The sequence below is a fragment of the Paramisgurnus dabryanus genome, chromosome 1 (assembly GCF_030506205.2).
Source record: "Paramisgurnus dabryanus chromosome 1, PD_genome_1.1, whole genome shotgun sequence".
Taxonomy (NCBI): domain Eukaryota; kingdom Metazoa; phylum Chordata; class Actinopteri; order Cypriniformes; family Cobitidae; genus Paramisgurnus; species Paramisgurnus dabryanus.
In genome coordinates this window covers 18,621,703-18,648,043 of record NC_133337.1, presented here as the reverse complement: position 1 = coordinate 18,648,043, position 26,341 = coordinate 18,621,703, and the positions used below count along the sequence as shown (strand labels likewise).

The following is a 26,341-nucleotide window of genomic DNA, read 5'->3' as shown; positions in this document are numbered from 1 at the left end:
CTTTGCCAAATAATCATAAAGAATGGCTTACATATCATGCATTTTTACAAATAACCATGCTTATTCTTTCAATAATGAATGATGACATAAGCTTAATAGCATTTAATATTAATAGTAAATAAACCTATAAAATATTTGTATTATATTAATACTACTACTTTTATAATTACACTAACAAAAGCACAATGGTACTATGTCCTGTAAATGTTTTTTCATATAGGGCTATAGTGTTATTTTCTTGTGCAAGTATTCCCTCTACTGGTGATTGTTGAAACTAGCAAATATTTAGATTTGGGTTTTCCCTGATGGGCCCAGTTTACATGGTAATATGTTTTCGACCCTTATCTTACATATATTATATATTTGTTATCTTTAATAATAAAGCAAAATGTTTAATAATCCCGGTTAGTTCTGATAAAAGCATCTGCTAAATGAAATCATAGCACAACATGAGTGACATTTACTTTTTAAAGGGGACATATTATGAAAATCGGACTTTTTCCATGTTTAAGTGCTACAGTTGGGCCCCCAGTGCTTCTATCAACCTAGAAAATGTAAAAAAGCTCAACTCAGTAACTTAGTTTTGCTAAACATGCTCTGCAAGCATGTGAAAAGATAGGTCATTTAAATTTCGCTCACCCTGTGATGTCAGAAGGGGATAATACCGCCCCTTAATCTGCACTAACCAATCAGAGCACTGCCATTTAGTGCAGAGATCAGCTTATTTGCATTTTAAAGGACACACCCAACAACTACACATTTTTGCTCACACCTACATTGGCAATTTTAACATGCTATAATAAATTATCTATGGGGCATTTTAAGCTAGAGCTTCATATACGTACTCTGGGGACACCAAAGATTTATTTGACATCTTAATAAAGTATTGTGAAATGTCCCCTTTAAAATAAATTTCATCCAATTAGAAGCAAGCACGGCCCTGTAAACATTTAAACTGCAGGTCATCTCATTACAGGAGATAAATTAACTGTGACACAGAAGTTTATTTTTGTCTTTAATGATTTTTTTTGCCATGCTACAAAAATAGAGTTGGCACCGAGGGCAGAGGATGTAACGGTACATATCACAAAATACACAATATTTTGTCTTTTCTTAAAAAATACAAACATTTTACTAAACCGATGTCAGTATATCAAAAGCAAATATCAAAACTAGTTTCAGTACAATGTTCATATGTTGTGGAATACTCTCATAGGAATGTACGCTCGCATCTGTCCTGAATAAACCCCATCCACACGAGGGATATCAGAATAAACCAATCAATCATTTTCTCAAACACTACATTTGGCAAATGATTTAGATATTTCTAGTATTTTGTTAGCGCTCTTTCGTTTCTAAAACTACTGGATGTTTTGTACACATGTATGTTCCTATATTTGCGCACTCTTTCAAAAAGGTAGAAAATAAATGATATAATGCATTTCGAGCATACAATAAACTTTACAATATAAACTTAACAATATAAACCAATGCCTAGAACAGTCTGTACGCCGTAAACAGATGTGTCCATTGTTTGGAAAAAACATTCAAGCAGACATTGATGAACAATACAATCATGTTTCCTGCTAAGACACAGTGATGAATAGAAATGCAAACGCAGCACCTCGTACATTCTCGGAGCTCTTCTCAAAACAGATTCTCCTCTTTACATCGAGTACAATGACCAACTATAATTCGTTTTGTGTTCCCATTGGTGACTTTCCTGCCCCAAAGAAAAAAGTTTATCTTAACTTACACCACGCGCTCTATAACACTGCTGTCTTAGTGAAATACCCATCACACCCAAATCAAACAGACCCTCAAATCAATACTCAAACCTTTCAAATACCTTAGAGATTTTATAAGGATGCCTTTGGCCAATGTGGAAAGCAGATTGTTGTTTTTATAATGGTTGATAACCGATATTAATGTGTTAATATCATAATATCACAGATAATGAAAAGTCTGTCATTTTTAAAATGCATTCACTATAAAAGTCTAGAATTTACTTTGCCTTTTATGTCAAATCAGATATACGTACAAAACAAAATGTTTTGACTTATTTCTTTGCTTATAAAGCCATGTTTTTTCTCTGCGTCCAATAAGACCAAGAAGCACTAATGTTGGGCTATGTAGATATAGTACAGAGTGCATCTCTAGTATGGTATAATGTACAGGAATGACTATAAGCCCTTTTGTATTAGGGTTTCTTGGCAACTAGATTATTTCCCATATAGTCTATCATGACAAGGATGTAGTGTGTAACCTCCTAAAAAAAACAACAACACAAACACCTGCTTTGAGAGTAAGATTTTAAAGTGACTGTAGTGTACCGTGTGACTCTAGAATACCGCAGTGAGCATCGGTTATTGCTCTCAAGTGCAAAATGAGTAAATTACATTGAAAAGAGACTTTGAATTCGCAAAAAGAGAGAAAAACATGGCAGCATTTATAAATGAGGTCTGGTAAACTGTTGTAGTGTTTTCTCATCAATACCTGTCATGTTATTCTGATCAGTACCTGCTGTTACCTCATTAAAACAAATGTTGGTTTTACTCGTACATTACAGGACCTGTGTTTCTCCACCACAATATCTACAGACCTCAGAAATATTGTGTTTTAAGGTATGAAACTAAAAGAGTACACATACTTGTAACAATATGAAACTGATGTCTGGGTCATAGCACACCCCAAAATCAACCCAAAGAATTCATTACATTTTGTCTGAACTAAACACATGTTAAGAGATTTAAACATTATGTTTTTATTTAATAAAAAAGAAGAATTGTAATTTATCAGGTGACGCTCGAAATTCATTACTGTAATTGGAATATAAGGGCTTCATTTATGCAAATGGTATTTGTTATTCATTTTGGGGTGAAACGTGCCCAGGACATTGTGAAACATTTTGAATGCAAAGAGCAAAATCATTCATGATGAGATCACATAGGCAGATCTGTGCTGTTGTGTCGTGTTTTCCTGGACGTACCGTCATCTCGTGGCTGTGCTTTCTGTAGGTTTGACATGGCGGCCGTGCGCTCGATGTCTATAACGGCGTACAGTTCTGTCCGGCGCGTGGGTGTGGCCGGTAAGGGCGTCGTGGGAGTTTTCGGGGTATGGGGTCCGCTAGAGTCTGACACTTTGTCCATCTCCACCTCGATGTAGTTAAGCTGCCGGAGCGGGTCGCCCACCCCGAGCCTTCGAAAGTCAAAGTTAAAAACGGTGGCCTGTGTGCCGGAGTCCCGCAGCTTGTGCGCGCTGAGGGGCATCGTGACGTTTTCCGTGTTAACGTAGTTGTGCTGCGGATCTAAGGAATGAAATCCGTTAAGAGAGGGCGATTTGAGTTCCTCCTGGTCCTGCGGCACGCTATAATGTTTACGAGCCTCCCACACGGGCGGCAGCGCCGGCAGGTTCTCGTAGTAGAGCAGCGCAGTCCGCCTCTGAGCAGAATTATTGGCGTTATGGGGGTCAGGGAGAGGCATCGGAGGCCTTATGCGTTTCGCACCGGAGGAAAAGGGAGGGGCTGAACCGTTGTGCTGCTCGTGGGACGCCTCCTTGCGATCGTCACTGTCGTAACCGGTATCGCAGTCCGCAGCGGGTCCCGTGCAACCGTTCACAGTCTTTACTGGAGAGCCGTTGGGTTGTACGTTGGAGCCGGTCGCTCCTAAGTCCTGCTCGAGTGGTCTGTCTTCTTTTAGCAGCAATTGCCGCTGTACAGGAGTGGGGCCTAAAACAAACTTGGCACCCTCCGGCTCCAAAACTACCTGTGGCTCAACTTCATTAGGAGAAACTGGGACCGGGTCTTCTGAATAAGAGGGTCGGAGCTCCAGAGGGGTGCGGCCACTACTAAAACTGCACCGCTCCTCTTGGAGACCCGTCGTGTTGACATAAGTGTGCACCTGCAGACATTGCACATGCATATAAAAGATTGTTACAATAATAAACAACACATTTATTTCCCAGAGTGCCTTGTGGTAAAGTTTATACGCCTACCGTCTCGTCATTGAGCAGCAGCGGATGCGTCGACTCCTCCCCTACAGATGGTAACCTAGCACTGCCCACTGATGGGTGTCGGCTGGAAGGTCTCGAGGAGGCGTCACCGAATGACGGGTACCGCCCAATTCCATTAGCTACCGTCGGGACAGAGTAACCCAAAGCTGAAAAGAGTCAAGGAGGAGTTAGTTAGGTTTTGCTGGGTGTGTGAGACCTAAAGGTGTCTGAATGGTCTTACTGGTGGGAGTGTGGGGTGTGACTGGAGGTTCTGGTTCTAGCACAGGTTCTTCTACAACACTGATGCTGTTGTTGTGCATGATGTCCTGCAGCATGTTGAAGATCTCCTCGGCCCGTGCGCACTTAAATGCAAATATCCCTGAAAAAGGAGCCGGATGGGTTTTATCAGCAAACAATGATTATATTAAAAAAAACAGGGTGAATTAAGATTTGATGACCAATATTAAACACAACAAAGAAATAACACCACACATTATACTCACCACAACAGAAATATTAACCAATGTATATATGCATATATTAAATTGTTTTAATGCAAAATTATTAGGAAACAAATGTATTAGAATGACTGTGATATTCATTACTTGTGAATATGTTATGATAATTTAAAGGTGCAGTGTGTCAATTTTAGGAGAATCTCTTGACAGAAATATAATATGCAATATAATATACATAACTATGTTTTCAGTAACGTATAAAGACTTTACATAATGAACCGTTATGTTTTTGTTGCCATTCTGCGCCTCCATGTTTCTACAGTAACCCTAAACAGACAAACTGCTCTACAGAGAGCGTTTCATCACTATGTTAACCTCATTGCTTGACTGTCTAATCTCAGCTGTCTCAGATTTGTCTTTTATCAGCCCCTGTAGCTTCTTCTCTATGTGCTTCGAAAAAGAGGGGCGAGCAGTGGACTGGTTGCAGTGGACAACAGGTTGGTTGCAATTCGCAACCTCACCACTAGATGCTGCTAAGATTTACACATTGCACCTTTAATATATATATATTAACGTACTCGTCACAACGGGGTTAAACTACACAACTATCACGTCATTAGTTAACAGTAACATTAAAAACAACTTCATGAAGTATTATAATGTGTAACATACCAGGAATCTGTGACAAAGAGCAGCAGAAGGAGAGAATGAAATCTCAATAAAACTAGTTAAGCAATAACCATGTGCTGTTCGAATTAATAAAAGTGTTTAAGTCTCACCTTGACCGGTCTGACAGCGCCGGCCACTCTCAAACGAGAAGAGGTTGGAGTCGTAACCATAGCGACGCAGACAGAGGTACGGCCACTTGACAGCATCTCGCTTGCGTGTATGGAGAATGAGGTCTTCCTCAGTTAACTCCATCACTCCTGAGCCCAGTTCATTGCCATCATCATCCACGTTTATCACCTGAACGTACAGGACGACACAACTCCATAATCCTCTGATAAAATCTTCACTGTCACTTTACTGTGTACATACAACGAGCTACTACACAAAAAATGTTGCTGCATATGACAATAAAATATCAAAGATATAGAACAACAGATTCAGTGGGTTTAAAGGTGACATAGAATGATTGAACGTAGTATTTATCCTTGTTCTGTGATGTGACATTTAGACAAAAAAAGTTTTTGTTTGTGTCTGTAATGCCTTAGAAGCTTCCTAAAAACCTCTCTCAGATAGCTCTATTAGGGTGGGGGGATTTTAAACAAGTGGTTTTGCACCTATTTGGCTCCCCCTACTGGCTTAACTTGCAATCTCTTTACTGATTGGCTGACTTTGCTGCCACTCAAAAAATGTAGCCAATTATTTTAAAGTGGAGGGGCAGTTAGATGCCTGTGATGTCATAAGCATCAGTTTTTCAGATTGGGCCATTTTCTGGTTGACATTTCTAAAAGAGGAATTTCTATGAGACTTTTTGTATGTCTGTGAATGTGGGTAGACTACCATTATTCAACAAAGACAAGGTAAAAATGGTTTTTCATTCTCTGTCCCCTTTAAAGCATATGCTATAAAAATAAGATTACACCAACTGGTTGAAAGTATTTGAAAAAATGTCTAATAAATAAAAACTAGTTCAGATTATTTGTTCGATTAGCTATTTTATCTGACACAATGACATGTTAACTTTATTATGTGCGTGTGACTGATAAAGACCCTTCCTCAAACAGCTCTTCTCAAATACATTGATGAAGATGTTCACCTTGAACTTGTTGTGATGGTTGGGGTCGATCTCTTTCTCGGGACAGCTTAAACAGCTCCCCATGACGCCGTCAACACACCATTGGACCCCTTGGATATGAGATATATAGATTAATACCTGATTTTAGATATATGGCCCAATCTGTCTTTACTCTGATCAGCCAGCAGATGGCAATGTGGTGCTTACCTGCAGCCAGCCATCAATGATTCTGCTTTACTCATCAGCACAAACCTCAACATCATACCTCCAGCATTAATGTTTGCCATAGAGAGAGATCAGCTGCCTGTGAAGAAAAGAAAGAAAGGTTAGAAACCTCTACCGGTTATCATGTACTTTCTGTATGTTTCTGTGCTTTATTCACATTGCAGAACTGATCTCGTCTTTTTCATTGATCCAAAGGTACAGACATGTAAAGAGTCTTGACTTCAGGACAGGCACTTAACTCTTTCCCGGCCAGCATTTAAAAAAAGTTGCCAGCATGTTTTAAGATTTTCACAAAAGTTTAATGCCTACCAGAAAATGTTCTTCTTTAAATATATAAACATACAATATATCAAATGAAAGAACAGATCCTCTGCTTTTATCCTCTCTCAAATATGGGTAGGTTTCTACAAAGTTTTCTTCCAGGTTTTATAAGTTGGGTAAGAGCATCATCTGGTGGATAATAGCGAAAATACGGATTGCCGGAAAAACTCGTCATTGGCAGTTTTTCTCTTAAAAACAAGTGTGTGCCAAAAAACTGAATTCTGACTTTTAGTACTACTGCTGCCTTAGGCATGGGCCGGTTACCGGTTTCAAGGTATACCGAGGTTTAAAACAGTCAAGGTTTCAAAACCACTAAAATGTTCTGTGATACCGTCTCCAAGGTATGAGCTGTGCTTATACAAAATTCATTAAATCATGAAGTCATGTGATTGATTTGATGTTTACATTTAATATACATTACGAAAATATTATATATGTTTTGAAAGCATATTATAATTTAAAGGCTTAATTGTACCTGGCATTTGAAAATAACACATTTTAGTGTTGCAATGGCAATACCGCAACACCGTGAAACCGTGGTATTTTTGCTAAAGGTTATCATACCGCCAGAATCTTATACCTGCCCATGCCTATGCCTTGCACACTTAATAATTCATATAGGACATTTCCTACACATTCATTTGTTCATTTGTATAAAAATCATAAATGTATGCTGGTAACAGCAGCATCTTTAAATTTTTTACATTCATATTTGCCTATTTCTGTGTAGACATCAATAATGTATGTCTATATAAATATCAGGGCTGTACAGTGCGACATATATGTTGCACATGCTATGAAAAAACTGGTCTGTGTGATGAGATGAATACATTTTTCATTGTAGCATTGTATTTTCAAGTCATCCAGAAAAATCCTAAACAAGCCCACGAGGAAGAAACGACAGAAGCAACTTTACCAAATGAAAGTAATCAAAACAAAAGCAAACACAAAGAAGAGGATAGGAGTCAGAACATCAGAACTTGATATATGCGATTAATCGAAATCGAACCGCAATCGCGATGTGCAACGTTGCGATTAGCACATCGCGAAAGGATGCGATATGATGCGATGTGAGAAATATGCAGAGAGGCTTTGTGACATTCTAACCAATTTAGCGAGCGCAAGTATGTATGTGCTTTCTCCGTGAGAGGCACGTCAACCAAAACAGCGCTTCTCCTAAACTGACGAGGGGTTTCAATTTAAAGCATGCGCGCAGCCCGTGTCTCTCAATGTTAAATACTCGCGCCCGTTCCCCTATTGCAAGACTTTTCGTGCGCGTCTTCCACAACAGACAAGGTGTTTAAACTTGACGCACACGCACAGCCTGTGTCTCTATGCTTATTAAATACTCCCGCCTGTCTCCGCAAGTCCGCATCGCAAGACTTCACGGCCGCGTCTCTCAAAACGGATGATGCGTTTTACACACACACACGCCCAGCAATGCTTACAAGCCTGGCCAATACCATTTAACTGGGTTGCTAATGTCACCTGAATGAAATGACATGACATTGAACGCATTTGGATTTTATATTCATTTTAAAAATCCCAAATGTAGCTTTTTAATATTTTGATAGTTATGAAGTTGAGTATTACAGTTCTTTGTTTACAAACACAAACAAACATGCATTCAAATCTTTTCAGTAAAACTCAGTCACCCATTTAAATATTTTAACTTCTTGTTAAAGTTGCAGCTATAATGAACCCACTTATTTAAATACTGTTACAGTGTTAGTCCAAGCTAAAGATCCTTTTACATTTCATACAATAAGAAGTGTTAATTATATTCTTAATTTCTTTGTTTTTGTTTCCTTATTTTCACAAAAAAACATAAGAATACAGTTAAATCACCAGACCCATAATCAGTATCAGTAAGATCTAACGATCTAAAGAGGCAGATGCACATTGCATCTGCTACAAAATTTAATCGCAAATCGAATCGCAATTCCTGGCAGAAAAAGCGCAATTAGATTTTTTCCCTAAATCGCACAGCCCTAAATATGACAACATGAATAAAACAACACTCTCTTAAATATGTCTTTATTAAACATTATCATTTTATTAACATGTTTACTAAACAAGCAGTACAGACATCTTAAGGTTTGCATTTTATTCCTAGTCCAGTGGTTCATTCAATACAAATATAAGCCAAAAATCTGAATCATACGTAAAATAATTTGTGTGTTAAACTGCATAGTTTCCATACTTTACATCCAGAGTGTCAGATAAATAGTATATGCATTTTTTTTCATGGATTGATCAAAGAGATACGTCACAAGCTTGCCTGCTTGGATAGAATCGCCTTGAGTTTGATCATTTTCGGATGGAGCTGCGCGCGCATTTACAAAAATTGCCCTGCACACATCCACGTGAAATGGGGTCTCGCGGACCCAACACGCACGACCGCCCACTCCGCATTGACGTAATTTTTGCAGCACGCACCAACGCGCCTATGCGGACTTATGTGAAACTCATGAAAAATAAAAAAAATGCTGGTGCTGACTGGCAAGTGGCAACTTTTAAAAAAACAGTTGTCAGGGAAAGAGTTAATGTAATCTAAGAAAGGTTTCCAGGTCTTTTGAAAAGATGTGAGGGATGCTAAAAGTGCTGAGAATCCTAACTTTTATTTAGCTTAAGACTTCTTGGATCATGTGATGTGGGTAAGCATTTTTCCATTTAAAAAAAGAATGGCTCGTTTACAGTTGCTAAAAGCAAGCAAGTTTTAAAGGCAATAACCTGGTGAAATAAGATGTCGGGGAAATGCCAACAGTCAAAGGATCTGTGTCCAAATCTATGTTAAGAGCATTATTAAGTGTATAAAATAAATTGAACCAAAGTCTATCAATCAAGGACAGCTGCACATCATATGAAGATGATCTTATCTCACTTCTATCTGAAAAAGGTTTTGCCATTTTGCCATTAGTTAGATGAGCTCAGTGGAGCATAGATACGTGTTTGTTTTGTGGTATCCAGTGTTTCATTTTGTAAGTACATTTATATGGTGATGTGTCAAGTTTAAAGCAAAATTTTATTTAGCAAGGCCCATGTGAATGGCCCTTTTACTTAGCATAGAAAATAAGAAAATTAAAGAGGTTAAATATGAATATGCTGGATGAGCAGAAGCACAGTTCATAAATGATTCATCATGAGCTCCAGTAAATCTCTGCTCTAGTTTACACTTCATCTTTATATGAATGATGATAAACCAATAAACTGTACAGATAGACTTGTACATATAAAAATCTATCTTTTACCTGGCATAAACTAAAACCAACTCTTACACACTTCACGTCTCTATAGCACAGTATAAAATAAATCCTCAATGCTGTAAATAATTTAAGATGTCCAAAATACATGATTTATAATCCTAACTTGAATGGATGATACACAGACAGACAGAACTTAGTTTGGCCCAGTCCAGCACCTGTTATTGAAATGTATTTGAGATGTGGCCTATTAATATTCATCTGTGAGCTTCATAACCCTCTTATCTTATTCCGTATTAAAACAACAGGTCAGACGTCCTTTATGTGAGATCAACCATCAGAAGAACAATGCTTATTTAAGAGATGAAGGGGTTTTAGTGCAAACATCAGCCCCATTTCATATATGGCCCACCTGCACAGGTGTATAAAGCTCAGCCTAGGTCATGTGACCTCCATGTCCTTTCACATTTCACACTTAAACCATTAGGGCCGCATTTACACTATGTTTGAAGTGACTTTATCACGATTTATTCTCTCGTGGCACAGAACGGATATGAAACATGAGCTTTTAAAAAATGATGTAAGCGGGTCATCAAAAATATGGATTTAGTCAACAGATTGAAATTGGGTATCAAGATCTGAAGTGTAAATCCAACCTAAAAGCATTATGCTTCATCTATGCAGTTTCATGATGTGCTCATTACAATTTCACTTAACACATAAAGCCAACACAACCACAACAAACCCACTTAAGTCATCTGAATCCAGCACCTCTCCATACTGAGCAGATCTGGATGGATTTGTGGCCAACTGTATGCTGCGTGTAAAGATTCACTTATTTCTGCTGCATGTTTGGGCAATTATCACCCCACGTAATGAAGGAGGTCATCATGACTAACCTGCAATACACTGCTAAACCACAGAGCATGAGTCAGACTCTGAGCGATTCAGATTTCATCTAAACTTAAAGGTCATGGATGAACACAAACATCCAAAGCAAGATGCTCCATATAGGTTCAATATCATGCAGAGTCTCCAGATTAGGAATGAGAATTGTAAGGAACTTTTGGGTGAACTATTTTAACCCAAAACTAAAAAAAATGAATTCATAATCTACTCAACTTAATGCCATCCCTAAAACATTTTGTAGTTGAACTGAATAATATCCTGGCTTTTTTGAAAACGTTTCTTTGAAAATGTTCAGTGTCACAAGACTCACAAGAATCAATAGTTGTCTTACGTACCGACGTGGAGCCTCATGTCGTAATTTTAGCATTTTCATTAAAAGTGTTGATCAATAAAAAAAACCCTCAAAATACTAATGTTTTCTCTCACAACTTTTATTTTTTTTAATAAAAATGATTTAAAAGAACTACTTTCTACTATCAGTGTTTTCATCATACAGCTACACAGCTTCCATCAGCAATCCCTGTGCATGTGATAATTGAGGTCAACATACATTCACGCATTTGGCAGACACATTTAGCCAAAGCAGCTTACGATGCATTAAAATGGTATACATGTTATCATTATGTATCAGACCCACAACCTTAATGCAGCTAACACCTGCTTATGCTTTACCACTGAGCGACAGGTCATGAGGCACACATACTGGTTACTACATACTAAGACCTCCAGGTTAAGATGGATATATCCTTAAAGACTTTCACTGAAAGCACAAGGGAATCGCTCCGAGTAAGGCTGCACCCCTCTGACTTCATCACCCACACCCATAGTGGGCTCCGTGTGCGTGTTACCGCCCGGCCATGTGACAAGTGAAGCCACAACTTCTCTCCCCCGCACAATGTTCACATTCCACGGGGCACAGGGTGTGGATGCAGAGGTAGGATTTTTCGACAACAAAAATACCTTATGTCTCTCTCTTAATCTTCTGCTCAGCCGGTCCCGCTCTATTGGTTCTGCAGAGGCTTGTCATACAGAAGCCAAACGTGACTCACTGGATTTGCATTCTGGGAACGATGTGGGGTCACTGAAGCACTAAAGTGTGATTATGCATTTGTAAAGATTTCTAACAGTATAAATGCTCAGCTGGAAAGAATGAGTCAAGAGACTGCTCTTAACTAACACTTTACAGCCCGTAGTAACAGCCATTTGAAGCCATCACTAGGGCTGTGCAAAAAATCGACTGCGATTATCATGCGCGTGTCATCAGTAAAGCCGGTTCCGTGTTTAGAAGTAAATCGCCATCAGCTGCTTTCAGATGGAGCGGCATTTATTGCACAGACCCGTAGTTCACCGAGAAGCTAGGCAAAATCGGGTTCATAATCGAGGAAAATCGATTCCGATTATCTATGCAATTTTCCCTAGCTTCTCGGTGAACTACGGGTCTGTGTAATAAATGCCGCTCCATCTGAAAGCAGCTGATGGCGATTTACTTCTAATCATGGAACCGGCTTTACTGATGACACTCGCATGATAATCGCAGTCGATTTTTTGCACAGCCCTAGCCATCACATGTTATTTAGTGTGATTGTTACTTTTGCATATCAATTCAGCTGCATCACAACTGTGCTGGATAACTGTAGAGACACATTCCCGAGACAATAGGCATCACAATCCAATACATACCTGACCAATTATTAAAGGAACAGTATGTAAGAAATGTATATCAATTAATCATAAAATGGCCCTGATATATCACTAGACATTAAGAATTAATTTTCATTTCAAATATTTATATCACTGACATCAGTGGCCTGGCCAGGATATTGTCATTTAAAAAGTGGAGTTGCAGCCCTCAACTGATGTTTATGTTGTCATTTTGCATATTGGCCACCAGCTGTGTGATTGCAGTACCAGTTTTAGCCACAAGGTTTGTGATTGCAATACCAGTTTTGGCCACAATCCTACATACTGTTCCTTTAAAACACGCACAAAAATTCAGGAATTTATAGGCATAATTTTTATTCATCTTGTAATGCGACATGTGCTATAATGTGACATGGCTTTACACTACAGGTCTTAAAAACTAGATAAAAAGATATTGAAGAAAATATACAAGATAGGGATACACAACTTATATCTATCGCTTACATTACATGCCGAAAGTTTGTTATTTGCATGCGTTTTAAAGTATTAACAGTTTAAAGTTTTAATCATTTTTAAAAGGCATATTAAATTGCTCTTAGAAGAATGAATATTTGTTGTGCTCATTTATTTGATTCTCAATTAAATCAACAATAATATACCCAATTATATAATATAACAAAGGTAACATCTGTGGTATTACTTTATCTAGACAAAAGTCATCAAGGAGCTTACACATTAGGGGTGTAACAGTTCTCGGTAAAGAATCAAATCATCCCGTTATCCCATGATTCGGCACGCACATGATTCACGGTGCAACGTGTTTGATTCGACCACGCATTTCTGATATAGTTTGTTGAAAAAACAACACATAAAACCGCTAATGTATGGTTCTGAATAAGCTATGCGTGCGTTTATATGAGAGTACCTGTCCAATCAACTCATAATATGCACATCTGTTGCCAATCTGTTGGCAGAGGTTAAAAACTTATTAGGTTTTTATTTTTATAATAAGCCTGTTGTGACCAAAGTGTTAGGTGTTTTTAACCCATTAAATAATTTTATTTTCTTTAAATTTAACAGTAGCCTTTTGTCCCCATAAACAAACACACACCGAAACGGTCCGAAACTGTGATACGCACCGAACCGTGAGAATTTAAACCGTTAAACCACTATTACACATTAGCTTGAAGAATCAGTATCAGGCATTAGTATCGGCCAATCATGACGACAAGAAATTGGTACTCTGTATCAGCTACAAAAATACAAGACATTGAAGAAGATTTACAAGATATTTGGGGAAAATATATCATGAAAAGTAATACGGCATGCAATACGATAATGCTTTAAGTTTCTGAAATCAATTTTAACGTCATTAAAAAATATTTAAAAGCTGAAAACGATAAGAAACATACATGTTTCACATTCTGATTATTAATAATCTTCCACACATTGGAGCACACAAGCACATTTATGAGCCCATCTCTTTTGTAAAACTGCGACTACCCAAAACTGTGACTATACAAAACTGAAGTATTGAAGTTTTGAAGTTTTAAAATCGAACTATTGCGATATGCATACCCTCATGTGAACATTTGCCAAATTTAAATAATATTTCGATAAATAACAATGATTAGCAGGGCCAGCATAATGCTGTGATAACAAACCAAGAGATGCGTCACTATTCATGGGTAACAAATTATTACCATCTCTTCATATAATGCTCTCAAATCATCTTTTACAGGGGACATACCATGAAAATCTGACTTTTTCCACAATTGTATATAATTGGGTCCCCAGTGTTTTTATCAACCTACAAAATGTAAAAAGAGATCAACCCAGTAACTTAGTTTTGGTAAACCATTCTCTGCAAGCATGTGAAAAAGTAGGTCCTCAAAATGTGGCTCCCCTTGTGATGTCAGAAGGGGATAACACCACCCCTTAAACAGCACTTTTCAACCACGGCACAGCCATTATCATGCGCGTGTCATCAGTAAAGCCGGTTCCATGTTTAGAAGTAAATCGCCATCAGCTGCTTTCAGATGGAGCGGCATTTATTGCACAGACCCGTAGTTCACCGAGAAGCTAGGCAAAATCGGGTTCATAATCGAGGAAAATCGATTCCGATTATCTATGCAATTTTCCCTAGCTTCTCGGTGAACTACTGAAAATCTGACTTTTTCCACAATTGTATATAATTGGGTCCCCAGTGTTTTTATCAACCTACAAAATGTAAAAAGAGATCAACCCAGTAACTTAGTTTTGGTAAACCATTCTCTGCAAGCATGTGAAAAAGTAGGTCCTCAAAATGTGGCTCCCCTTGTGATGTCAGAAGGGGATAACACCACCCCTTAAACAGCACTTTTCAACCACGGCACAGCCATTTAGTGCAGATATCAGCTAATTTGCATAAGGACACAACCAAAACGGCGCATTTTTGCTCACACCTACAAAGTGGCAATTTTAACATGTTATAATAAATGATCTATATAGCATTTTGAGCTAAAACTTCACATATATACTCTGGGGGACACCAAATATTTATTTGACATTTTATAAAAGTTTTGTGAAATGTCCCCTTTAAGCAACTTTGATTTTATTTTGTGTGATGGTGTATGTATGTGCACTGTTAAAATGATGGTGGAAAGTCATGAGCAGGGGATTAGCATCAGCTAACCCCAAACCTTTAAACACAGCATTCCAACACTGGGAAAAACACATCCCACTACATCCACTCTTCAATAACTCGACCCGTATGCTTCTTCCTCATGGAACGCTACACACTTCTGAATCCCAACTCAAAAATAAAGATGCATTTCTTTCCTTTACGCTGGAATGTAAACAGCATTCAAATTTGGTTTCTCAGGCTTTGGGGTTTGGAAAAATAGGATGCTTGCTTAAATGGTCTATTCTCAGGGAGGGCTATAGATATGACAGACAGCTTGTCTCCAACTGGCAATGAATAAACGCCAGACACACCTACTCATTAGGACAAAGATTAATTTCGATTTTAATGGCTCTGACAGTGTAAAAGCCCAGACAGGGATTCAATGATTCTGACTTGGGGAAGAAAAAGATTTCCCTGGTGTTGAGAAACACACAAGGAAAAGGACAAAGTAATCTTTTGATTACAGACTGATAGGTTTTGCTTCTGAATTGTGAGAGTACTAATAAATCCTCATCAGAATTAAACATGAGTTTCATTAAATCCAGTGGATGCAGTAGAAGTGTTTTTATTGCCACTGTAGTCATTCAAAGTTGAAGTCGTGGTGTTGGTATATAGTGCTGAATATACATAATCCAGTGAAAGATTTACTTGACAAATCAAAAATATTTAATCTTATTTTATTTGATGCTTTCAAATGTTAATAATGTAAAGTGTTTCCCTTCCAATGACTGCTGCAAAAATCTGTCTACAACGAAACCTTTACCAGTTGACACATTTCTACTGTCATACTGTATATGCCATAGGTGTGATTGGCAAAGGACAAAAAAGCAGGAAAATATACGGTACACCTACCATGACATGGCGACATACATACGCACACATGCACGCACGCGCGCGCGCACGCACGCACGCACGCACGCACGCACGCACGCACACGCACACACGCACACACGCACACACGCACACACACACACACATATATATAATGAAATACAGTTGAAATATAATTTGGACTCAAAGTTGATCGATCTGAGTGGCCAATCGTCAATCTGCGTGGGCAAGTGCCATCCTGACCATCATGTAGCCTTCCCACTCCATCAGACTGAACAAAATCATTTTGTGCATTTAAAGGTAAATACATCAATGTGGGTGCATTTTGAGAGTAAAAATAAGTGACTTGATCTATGAGGATTTTTATGTTCTTCTAAACAAATTTATGCCCTTTTAGTAAAATCTTTGGTTGCATATGGTAATAATAAGGCACAAAAGCCACATACACAATTTGATAAATGAGATTCGCTATTGGTCGAAACATGTTTAATGTTTATATATTAATAATTAGTGGGGGCATTTAATACAGATTAATTATTGATTACAACATTTGTTACTTAATTCAAATGTTGTGACTTTCTGGAAAGGCAGTCAAGTGCATTTGTCTTTTGCATAGTTCTTTTGGAACAGTCGAGCTACGCGCGCACGCGCACACACACACACACACACACAAACACACACACACACAGGCAAACCAGATCCATGAATGTGGAACCATTAAGAGGAGCAAATACAGGCGTGTTTTCGTCAGGATGACGTTGGATCTGATTCGCGTAACTTATATGCATGCGTTAACGTAAGTGATTACAGAATAATAATGCAAGCAAACGTTTTGACACAAACGCAACTTTATATTGATATTGTGAGACAGCATTTCACCTCGACGAGAAATCTGATATTTACATTACTGCCATAGCCAGATTTGAAACGGACAGTTTTGTCAAAGCAGCAAACACCTGGCGGGTTCTCTTAATTTTCTTACTACTAAAATGCTGTTTGTCTCTGCCTATTCCTTCTATCCTTGCCCAGCTTCACTGATTTAGGTCCTTTATCAATAAGGTTGTCTTACCTAGGCTTCATAAACTTACTCTTCATCCTGCCTACAACGTTAACTTATGACTTCTCCGCGGCCACGCAACATCTGTAGCTGGATCTCAGCCACACCTCAAAGACCCCTCCCCATTCTACTTCTGTTTGGCTAGTTTGTTAGTTTGGTTGAGAGTGAAAGATGTGTTTCTCTCATACTATTTGTAGGCGAACGCATGATTTTTTTTTATTCGCAGCCAACACCACACGCCGGAGATCTGACTGCAAGCTCTTTGGTGAGCTTTGCTTTGAATGAAGTTCCATCGTGACAAATAAATAGACTAATGCGGAGTGATATGCGGTTATTTATAACGGTGCCTTGCAAACCCCCCACACACGACACACAAAAAAATGGATTTGCATGATTCACGAAAGCCTCATTTTCAGGTCGGAAAAGCCGGAATTCCGGATTTTTCCGGAAGAATCACACCCCTGATATGCCCAGCCCTGTCTGTAGATATGACACAGATGAAGAAATACTTTAGCAAGCAATAGCATGATTCATTTTTGGATGTCCTGAGGCCACAGCCCACTGGAAAGCTATTTGCATAATGAAGAGTGGGAGATAAACAGAGAAGCTCTAATGAGTGTTGACTAACAGAGCTACAATTATCCTGTAAGTATGATCAGACATATGTGTAAAAACATCAAACAGCTGCCATCCGACTGTTTGTGGGACGAGTAACAGATAAAGAGCTCCTTAGTAAGTGTGCGTCCTAGTATCGAGAGAGAACGAGAGGGAGAGAGAGGGTACGTTCTTCCTCAGTTCTTCCGTGTCACCCCAGTAACCCAGCACTCCCAGTATGGCCAGCTGGTGTATGCGGAGCGACTCACACACTTCAAACAAGACCGCTAGTTTACTTTAACTCCCAGCAGAAAGACAGAGAAAAGAGGTGATGTGTCAGTGCGGGGGAGGCTGAAACTCATACTAAGTCTGACTGAAAAAAGGCTGGTAATGGACAATTACTACAAGCTAGAAATATAGCTTTTATTTATCATCTGACATCTCTGTATTCAAACAGTAAGATTCACATTAACTCTTGCTTAAAGTCTGTGTAATTGTTTGGTGCATGATGACACACAGCCCTCTCACATGCCATCATGTTGCTTAGGTGATCTGACGCATGTTCACATTCACGTAACGCTGTTCGTGCATCAGAAGGTTTTTAAGAAGGCAGATGAAGGTGAGTGGTCGCTCAATTGACGTCTCTCCTTTTGAAAAGTGCTCTGGTGCGATTAGCGATCACACTATGCCTTCCGCACCTGAGCCCTAATGAACCGGCCACCTCTGCAAGCCGACCAGGGCGCGATTAACCAAACCGCGCCCGATACAGTGCAATCTGTCAAACGAACCAGGCTTTGGGGGTCAAATGCACCCGAATGCGGTTTGATTTGGATAGTGTGAGTGCGCACTAAAACAGTGTCTTGATGAGCACTGGAGCTACTGCGCAAAGCCCTGCCCCTAACACAATCACAAGCATTTATTCAGGTCATAGCGGTATTTAACAGTAAAGAGAGACGGCAGCTTTCCTGTGAGTGCCCGTGGCTTCATTAATCAAGGCACTTTATTTCATAGTAATTCTGACAAAAAAAACCATGCAAGTCAAATTTCATCCGAAAACAGCAAGAACAACAAATCTTATTTAGTAAACATCTCAAAAACAACCTTAAGATTCCTTATAGACGGTTTCATCGAGGGCACGTGCGGTAACGCGATAAGCGTCTGGTCTGAACTTTACTTTCGGTTTCTGTTTGTTTAAAGGTAGGGTAACACATTAGATCCTGAAACATTTTTAGTTATGCTGGTTAAAAGTCTCCTCACATCCTGATAGCAATCACTGCGCTAAGTTTTTTTTTTTTAATGAAATTTATGTCATCCGTGAAAGGCGTAGGACCAAAAAATGTTCAACCAATCATAGATTTCGGTCCGAACGGATGTTGCCTTGTTTGTCCCTCATACGTAAGCGTAATTTTGCTTGTTATATAAATAAACTACTTTAAAAGAACTTTGTTGGTATTTATTCTTCACGGAGTTTACCGGAAGTTACGTGATGACCACAAAGCCGCTTATTTATGTTGTTACTGCTGAAACAGTCTATAGAGATGCATCGATATATAATTTTCCACTGATATCTATAGCAGATTATTTAGACTTATATCTGCATATACCCATACCGAAATTTTGGTTATATTAACTTGCAATAACTAAATTCTAGAGATTGAATTTTCTAAACGTCATTCATTCAATGACCAATAATATTCAACATTAACCTAGTGATGTTTCTTAACAATTTATACACAGAGCTCAAATACATTGCAATCCCCTGTGCACTTTTAATTGAAAGGATATATAGGCCATGACTATCAGCTGTTTTTAAACTATCGTGAAAAATTGCTTCTTTGACCAATACAGATTATTGGCCGATATATTGGTGCATCTCTAATTTTTCTACATGTCAAATTATTTGCCATGTTTCTTAAGATAAACCCCTTAAATAATGTAAACAAAGTTTAATGCATTCCTCTAATATAATGAGTTATGATGAAAATGAGAGGCATCTTGTGAAACTATGAAATAGTCGCTATTTCGCTACATGCTTAAGCTTGTGTAGGAGGTGCAGAATCAGAAAGAGAGTGGATGACCTCAATGCTCCTTCTCCTCGAGAAAGAGAATGAGATAAAAAAGAGAGAGGGAGAGAATGGGGGACTGCTAAAGAAAGTCAATCTGAAATACAGATATCAAGCACAGGTCAGTTGTGTCATTGAGGTTACAGGGACCGACCACTGACCCCGTGTGGTGTTTAAAGTTTCAAGAGGCACTGTCTTACCAAAATCATATTTTAAACTCCCACTCTGTGATTCCTAATGTCAGCAGCAAGCTATGATTACAGTGCATGGCTGTGGCGCACAATAAAACATTTTGGCTATTTAACAGAGGAACATATCCTAAACTAACACTGGTTTTGTTTAGCCTCTTTGGTCATTAGCCTCTTTATTGCTCATTAAACTGTTATTCGCAAGTAACTAAATTGTGTCAACGTTATTTATACATTAAAGAGTCATAGCCTGAGGGACGCCCTTAAACGACTCCAACTCAAAGGCATTCAGGTGTGACTCCAGTGTCATGTTAGGACAGATACACTTGCATTTACCTTTTGCTTCATTTAGCAGAGACATATATATCATTTTATAGGACAAGCCTACTTGAATTTTTAACAAATACATAAAGATTTTCAGCATCACCACAATCTGTTTACTTGGTGAAACACTAAAGCCTGGTGTTTAACTCAAACATCTGGCCTAGACTTTGTAGACGTGAACACGGTAGAAGCTCACTAAAACAAAGTAGCTGACAAACCATCTACAGTTATACATTATCTTCATTATCAATATAACATTCAATTTTAAAAATGAAGGTGCTTTACAATGCCATAGAAGAACCATTTTTAAGCTGAATGGTTCCATATAGAATCTTTGAAGAACTTTTCTGTTTTACTTAAGGTTCTTTGTAGTGGAAAAAAAAGGTTCTTTAGATTATAAAAGTTATGTAAGAAAAAGTACTTTTGGCAAAATGGTTATTTAAGGAACCAAAAATGGTTCTCTTCTATAGCATGGTTGTTAAGAACCTTTTAAAGTGCACATATTTCATTGCTAAAAAACAAAGTTATTTGTGTATTAGGTATAATATAATGTGTTTGCATGTTTATGGTTAAAAAAACACATTATTTATGTCATACTTTACATTTTTGTGGCACTAGATTTCACCCTCTTCCTGAAACGGCACGCACAGATTTTGTACAAAACTCATCGATTTGAAAAGCGCCGTGTCCTTGATTGGCCAGCAAATCTGTACGTTGTGATTAACCTGAATACCTCTGAAGTCAGCTGAAAATGTGACGCTCCTTACCATGTTTGAAAGATTCGGTCGCAATGCTAACAGGACTTCACTTACAGGCTGTGAGTCCAAAGCGGGAGGAATTATGATAATGTCAGTCTTCTCTACATCACCAATCCCAGGAAGTAAACTGTTGCCTACAATCTGTGTGTTTGTTGTAGTCCAAGAAAAGAGATTTACGTTGGAGATGATAACTCGCACCATCATTCACTTTGGGGTTTGTACCTTTTGCATATGGTTAACATGTGCTAATACACTTTTACACCAAAGGAAATGAAAAATGGTGAATCGGATAATAGATGCCCTTTAAGTAGGGATGCACTGATATGGAAATTTTGGTCGATACCGATAACTCTTTGTATTTGGGGGCCGATAACCGATATATAGATATAGATATGATTGGCTAAGAGCTATGCGATATTGTGCTGATAACGGCACTGTAACCGCATCACCTTTCGTATCATTCCGCCACCTAGTGAATGGAGGTCCTAAGCAGGCTCATCTCTGAATGGAAAAACACAGACGCGCTGTTTTGAATCACTCTCCGTGTGTCTCATTAGTTTACTTGCTCATAAATCAGTCTGTAAATCCCCAATCGGAAGTAATTATTCTGTCAAAGATCAGCGCTCTTGGATGTTACGTTAAAGTTAATGGGAGAAATGTCTTGTCACATCGTGTGGACGATTAACACTTGGAAAGAGGAATATAAACACTCGTTTTTTTCTGGAGCTATATCTTTTATCAGAACGCGAAAACACCGTGGAACTGCAGGTAAGCACCGCAGCTTTTAAATGTGGACATTGATCATTTACTTTATCGTGACGTGACTATTAAAACATGTTATGAGATATCGCCACTGGTATATTTATAAGCAGCATGCAAAAACATCTCTCTGACACTTATAAAAAACCGTTTTGTATAGTACTGACAAGAACAAAGTTTAATAATAATCGAGTGCTCGTATCGCGTTAAGATTAAATGAGAAAGCAATAGTAACGTTATACAAGTATAGTTTTATTAACTTTTACCTCGCGCCAAAACAATAACAACACAAAAGACACTAAATATGAATAAAAAAACAAGTAATAGTTTGATCATGACACCAAATACTGCTGATTTGGTCTCATTTTGACGATCATAAACAAACAAGGCCAACACGAGAGCCAGGGAATCCCAGTCAGAGATGTAGCCCAGAGAGGGCGGTGGTCAGCGGGGCGAATGAACACAGACGTCTGTTCATGCTTTGGTTCTCATTCGTACCGAATCTCAGTAAGCAAACGTTCAAACAGGCGCTATCTTTACTAATCGACTGCAGATTTAAATATAATACATATACATTCTCGACTGAACTAATCTTAAAACTACACTTTGTGACCAAGAAACGGTAATATAAAGTAACGGCTTTTCCGTCCATTGAGTTATTATGAGATTCAAAGCAGCCGGAAGTTTTACCTGTCATTCTGGCCGCCCTCAAATCCGTGGCGGAAGAAGTAGTTCTCAAACAAAGAGGCTTTTAAAATAACTCCGTTGTTGTTTTCTAGTTTTCGTTTTTCAAACGTGTGCCGTCGAACTGTTGTATAAAAGCAATATCGCTCTCGGAGTAGTGTGATATAGCTCTATATCAGGGGTTCTCAAAGTTTACATTCAAAGGTCCAAATCTGAATTCTCATCATTTTCATAGGTCCGGAAAAACTTTATGTAAATAATTTCTTTATATAACAAATCAACACAAATAGTTTGGGAAAAACATAAGTGTATTTTGCATTGAAAGTAAAAAATGTTTTAAACATAAACACAAGAAATATGCCAAAAGTAACCAGGTGCAAAATACAGAGGAACCTAATTAGAGAAATGGCACAGTTTGTTCTCCATCAGATGCATAAACCATGGCAAAAAAAAGTGTGGTTGGTATGCAGAGACACTGACCAAAATTAGGGGTGCACCTATAAATTGGCTGATGATGTTTGCTATGCTTCTCAATGAATTACTGTGAAATGGCGCTACATCCAAAAGCCAGGGGGCGCTGTAGACGAAGAACCAGACACACGCAGCTCCAGGAAATGTTTTTAAGGATATATTTATATTGCTGTTCTTCAAATCTTTTCAGGTATTTTCATGATAATAAAGAATATGTATAAAGATTATGTTTGACGAGTGTTGCTTTTTCAAATGCATGTTATAAACGATTAAAACCAACAGTGATTTCAGATTGCTAAGGACTTACGGTACTGATCAAAAGCCGTAGTACATGAAGTAGCTGTGCATAATATCTGGGTGTGATGGCTACAGCGTCACACAGAAAATTTTTAAATAACTCGTTTTATTTTCGGACCAGGAATACTCTTAAATCTAAAAAGAAAAAAAAACTAAACGAATGGTTTACAAGTTTAATATGCATTTGTAAAGAAGCAAATGCACACATTTAATCAATCACATAGAAATGAATGCACTTGTAATATGAAGTGGACGCGGGTCCGGATCAAGTTCCCGTCGGGTACGGATCCGGACCGGAGTCCGGACTTTGAGAAGCCCTGCTCTATATCATCACGGCTGTGATTGCCTACGGCCTCGTGCCTCTGGCCTAATCACAGCCGTGATGATATAGAGCTATATCACACTCCTACTCGAGCGATATTGCTTAAATATATATTTAGACTAGCATACTCTTCTTGAGCCTGCAACACATGTCATCTTCGTGCTATGTCACAGAAAGCACTGATCAAAACTCCACATGGCCAGCAATGAGCAAGTGAAGTGGTTCAACAAACTGAAATAATCCATCATTTATCGGCTTTCATTTATCGCCTAATTTTGCTATCAGACCGATAACCGATAATATTAAAAATAAGCAGTTATCGGCCGATAACGTTATGTCGGCCGATATATCGTGCATCCCTACCTTTAAGCACCGTTATTTTTAAGAGCACCAGTTAACCCACAGCTGCAACAACCCGAGCAATCTGTTTTGTATGTTAATAGTTTTTTTATATTGCACGGTGCACAAATACCCAACTAACTGTAATGTAATTCTTATTGAACACACAACACTGTTTATCACATCTAACACACACACACACAGCACACTAATGAGCTTCAGTGTATAATATCTGTAAACTGCACAGACAAGAGTAATCAAGTATATTACAATATACATCATACAGCTGACTAGAATGACACCACAGCCAAAGACTTAGATTGTGGTCAGTGGCAGAACTGTACCCTATATTAATACACAGACAAGTTAATGCTTTTAAAGCTTTTGTGGCTGATAAGAGACAAACGATTTAAAGTGCGTCAGAGAAAACGTCAAATCCAATAACTGGAAGCCATAAAGGCAGTGCTGCTGAGTCACTGGGCAAACAGGAGAAACACAGTCGCTCCATCAGTAGACACAGATTTTAAGGAACATGAATTCAGACAGACTGGCTTCTAGTTTCCTAACAGAATCTACACAACCATCCACACAAGCACAGCAGCTCCAAACAGAGCTCATACGATCCTTAAATAGTGTATTTTAGTATTAGAGATATTGTTAGTTACTCCTATTTTTCCAGGTTTATGCTATGAATGGTGCATTCTTCAATGTCACACCTAAACGTTCTTCTTTTAAGTGTAATCTTTTAGTCAGGTTGTGACTATATCAACTGCCATAACTCCAGGTGTGGCGACCCAGAATATGCCACACCCCAAATACATCCTCTGCTTAGCTCAATGCTATTAGACAAGCACAACGTCAATGTAGGCAGGTTACATAGAGGGAATAGCAGCAACTACATGGCATTTTTGCACTTATCTGTCATGTGGTAGATTCCAGATGAATCTGATAGAAACCAAAATGGACATCAACAAAGCTTTGCAAAGAGAAAATACAACCTGGACTACATTAAAGACGCAAGGTTCAAATTGAGCATTGAATATAGTTTGTGCCGGCCACAAAGTGTCACATAAAATGAATTATTGTCTACTGAGTGCATGAAACCATCAAATTACTTTTTTCAAGTGTTTACATATTTTAATTTAATAAATTTATGTTAACTACTGCCTTTCTAGACACACCGTCTCATATTCCAAGAATCACACAAAATCTTTCATTTCACAGCATAAATGTTGGTAATGAAATGTTATGAACCAGACTGTGTTCTTTTTGTCATGTCACAGTATATACTGATCACATTAGTAAGTATGCCTTGATAACAGTTCAGTTAAATAAATACACAATGATTTATAAATATTTGCTTAGCTTTTACAACATCATCAAGAGTGAATGCAAGGACTGATAAAACATGTTTTAAAAAAACACAACCATGGTTGTTTATCAATCATTTTGGCCATGATAATAACACTTTTAGTAATGAATGGTGTGTGTTTTTGTGCACATTTACAAACTCAATCTTGTTGTAATCAAAGCCTGAAATGTTATTTTGAAATGTAACGTTGCAATATACTGAACAAGATAACAACCCTTTCGGCTGTGAGAAGCTTGTGATTGTAAGCTAACACAGCAAATAATAATGAAGTTAAGTGCTCTTAAAACTTTCAACTCTTTTGGTTAGCAATGCTGATTTTTGCTCCTTATGTTTTCTATATAAACACAATTGGTTCGAAGTGCCAAACCCCCATCACATCAGAATACATACACAAACCATGTTACAAACTCAATAAAATTCAACTAATTGTTTATATATCCTTGCTGGTTTAACCAGCAACATAAACTTTATCAGCTTTTATGAGGATTTTATGATCAAATCTGTGTAATTCACTCAGACACAAACTAACATTACAGATGCCTAAACATACCGAGCTCATTACTTTATTATACCAGATGAAAATAACTTTTAATCTCTGTTTTAACTGTAAAGTAGTACGCCCAACAAACAAAATCTGACATAAAACGCCAAAAAATTGACTGAATTTAATTATATAATACTCAGCGATGCTACTATGCTAATAACGTAGCCCGCTAACAAATAATCACAGCCAAAGCGGATTGAATTCATGAAATATGATGTAAATGTGTACTTACTATAGTCATATCTCCACTGGTGAGTTTAATGCGATATTATTTGTCTTAGTGAAGGCGATAGATGAGTGTTTTTCCAGTCTGGTGTATAAAATCTCTTCACAGGACTCATCGCCCGTATCAAAACTCCCTCAGACACCAAAGCAGCGAAACTTTTTCATCTACCCATCTCTCACATTCCAGAAAGAGAACGAAGAAAAGAAAAACGCCTGAAATTGTTATTCCGACACAGATGTTTTGGGTGTGAATGTTTTCTTTGTGTTTTCTGAGTAAATAAGTCTGATCTTTTCGATTTATCAGCAGCAGCAGAAAGTGAAGGCGCTCGAGCGCTCTGAATGTGAGCTCGCGCCGCTCTA

At 38.2% G+C, this 26,341-nt stretch overlaps 1 protein-coding gene across 1 annotated transcript; it reads right to left on the bottom strand.

Moving 5' to 3' along the window:
* Positions 1 to 1,002: 1,002 nt before the first annotated feature.
* frs2a (fibroblast growth factor receptor substrate 2a) lies at positions 1,003 to 26,341 on the bottom strand. The gene is made up of 7 exons (XM_065273358.2): positions 25,989 to 26,341; positions 6,397 to 6,493; positions 6,211 to 6,299; positions 5,228 to 5,414; positions 4,232 to 4,369; positions 3,994 to 4,157; positions 1,003 to 3,899 (listed from the first exon to the last, which is right to left on the bottom strand). The coding sequence occupies exons 3-7, from the start codon at positions 6,271 to 6,273 to the stop codon at positions 2,943 to 2,945; spliced, it is 1,509 nt and encodes a 502-aa protein (XP_065129430.1). The 5' UTR covers positions 6,274 to 6,299; positions 6,397 to 6,493; positions 25,989 to 26,341; the 3' UTR covers positions 1,003 to 2,942.

Bases quoted from the DNA above. Each gene is read 5' to 3' on its own strand.
- frs2a (XM_065273358.2), bottom strand. From the start codon at position 6,273: ATGGGGAGCTGTTTAAGCTGTCCCGAGAAAGAGATCGACCCCAACCAT. The intron at 5,415-6,210 runs GTGAACATCTTC...CTGTACGTTCAG, and splicing joins ACCATCACAACAAGTTCAAG to GTGATAAACGTGGATGATGA. The intron at 4,158-4,231 runs GTAAGACCATTC...GACTCTTTTCAG, and splicing joins CACACCCCACACTCCCACCA to CTTTGGGTTACTCTGTCCCG.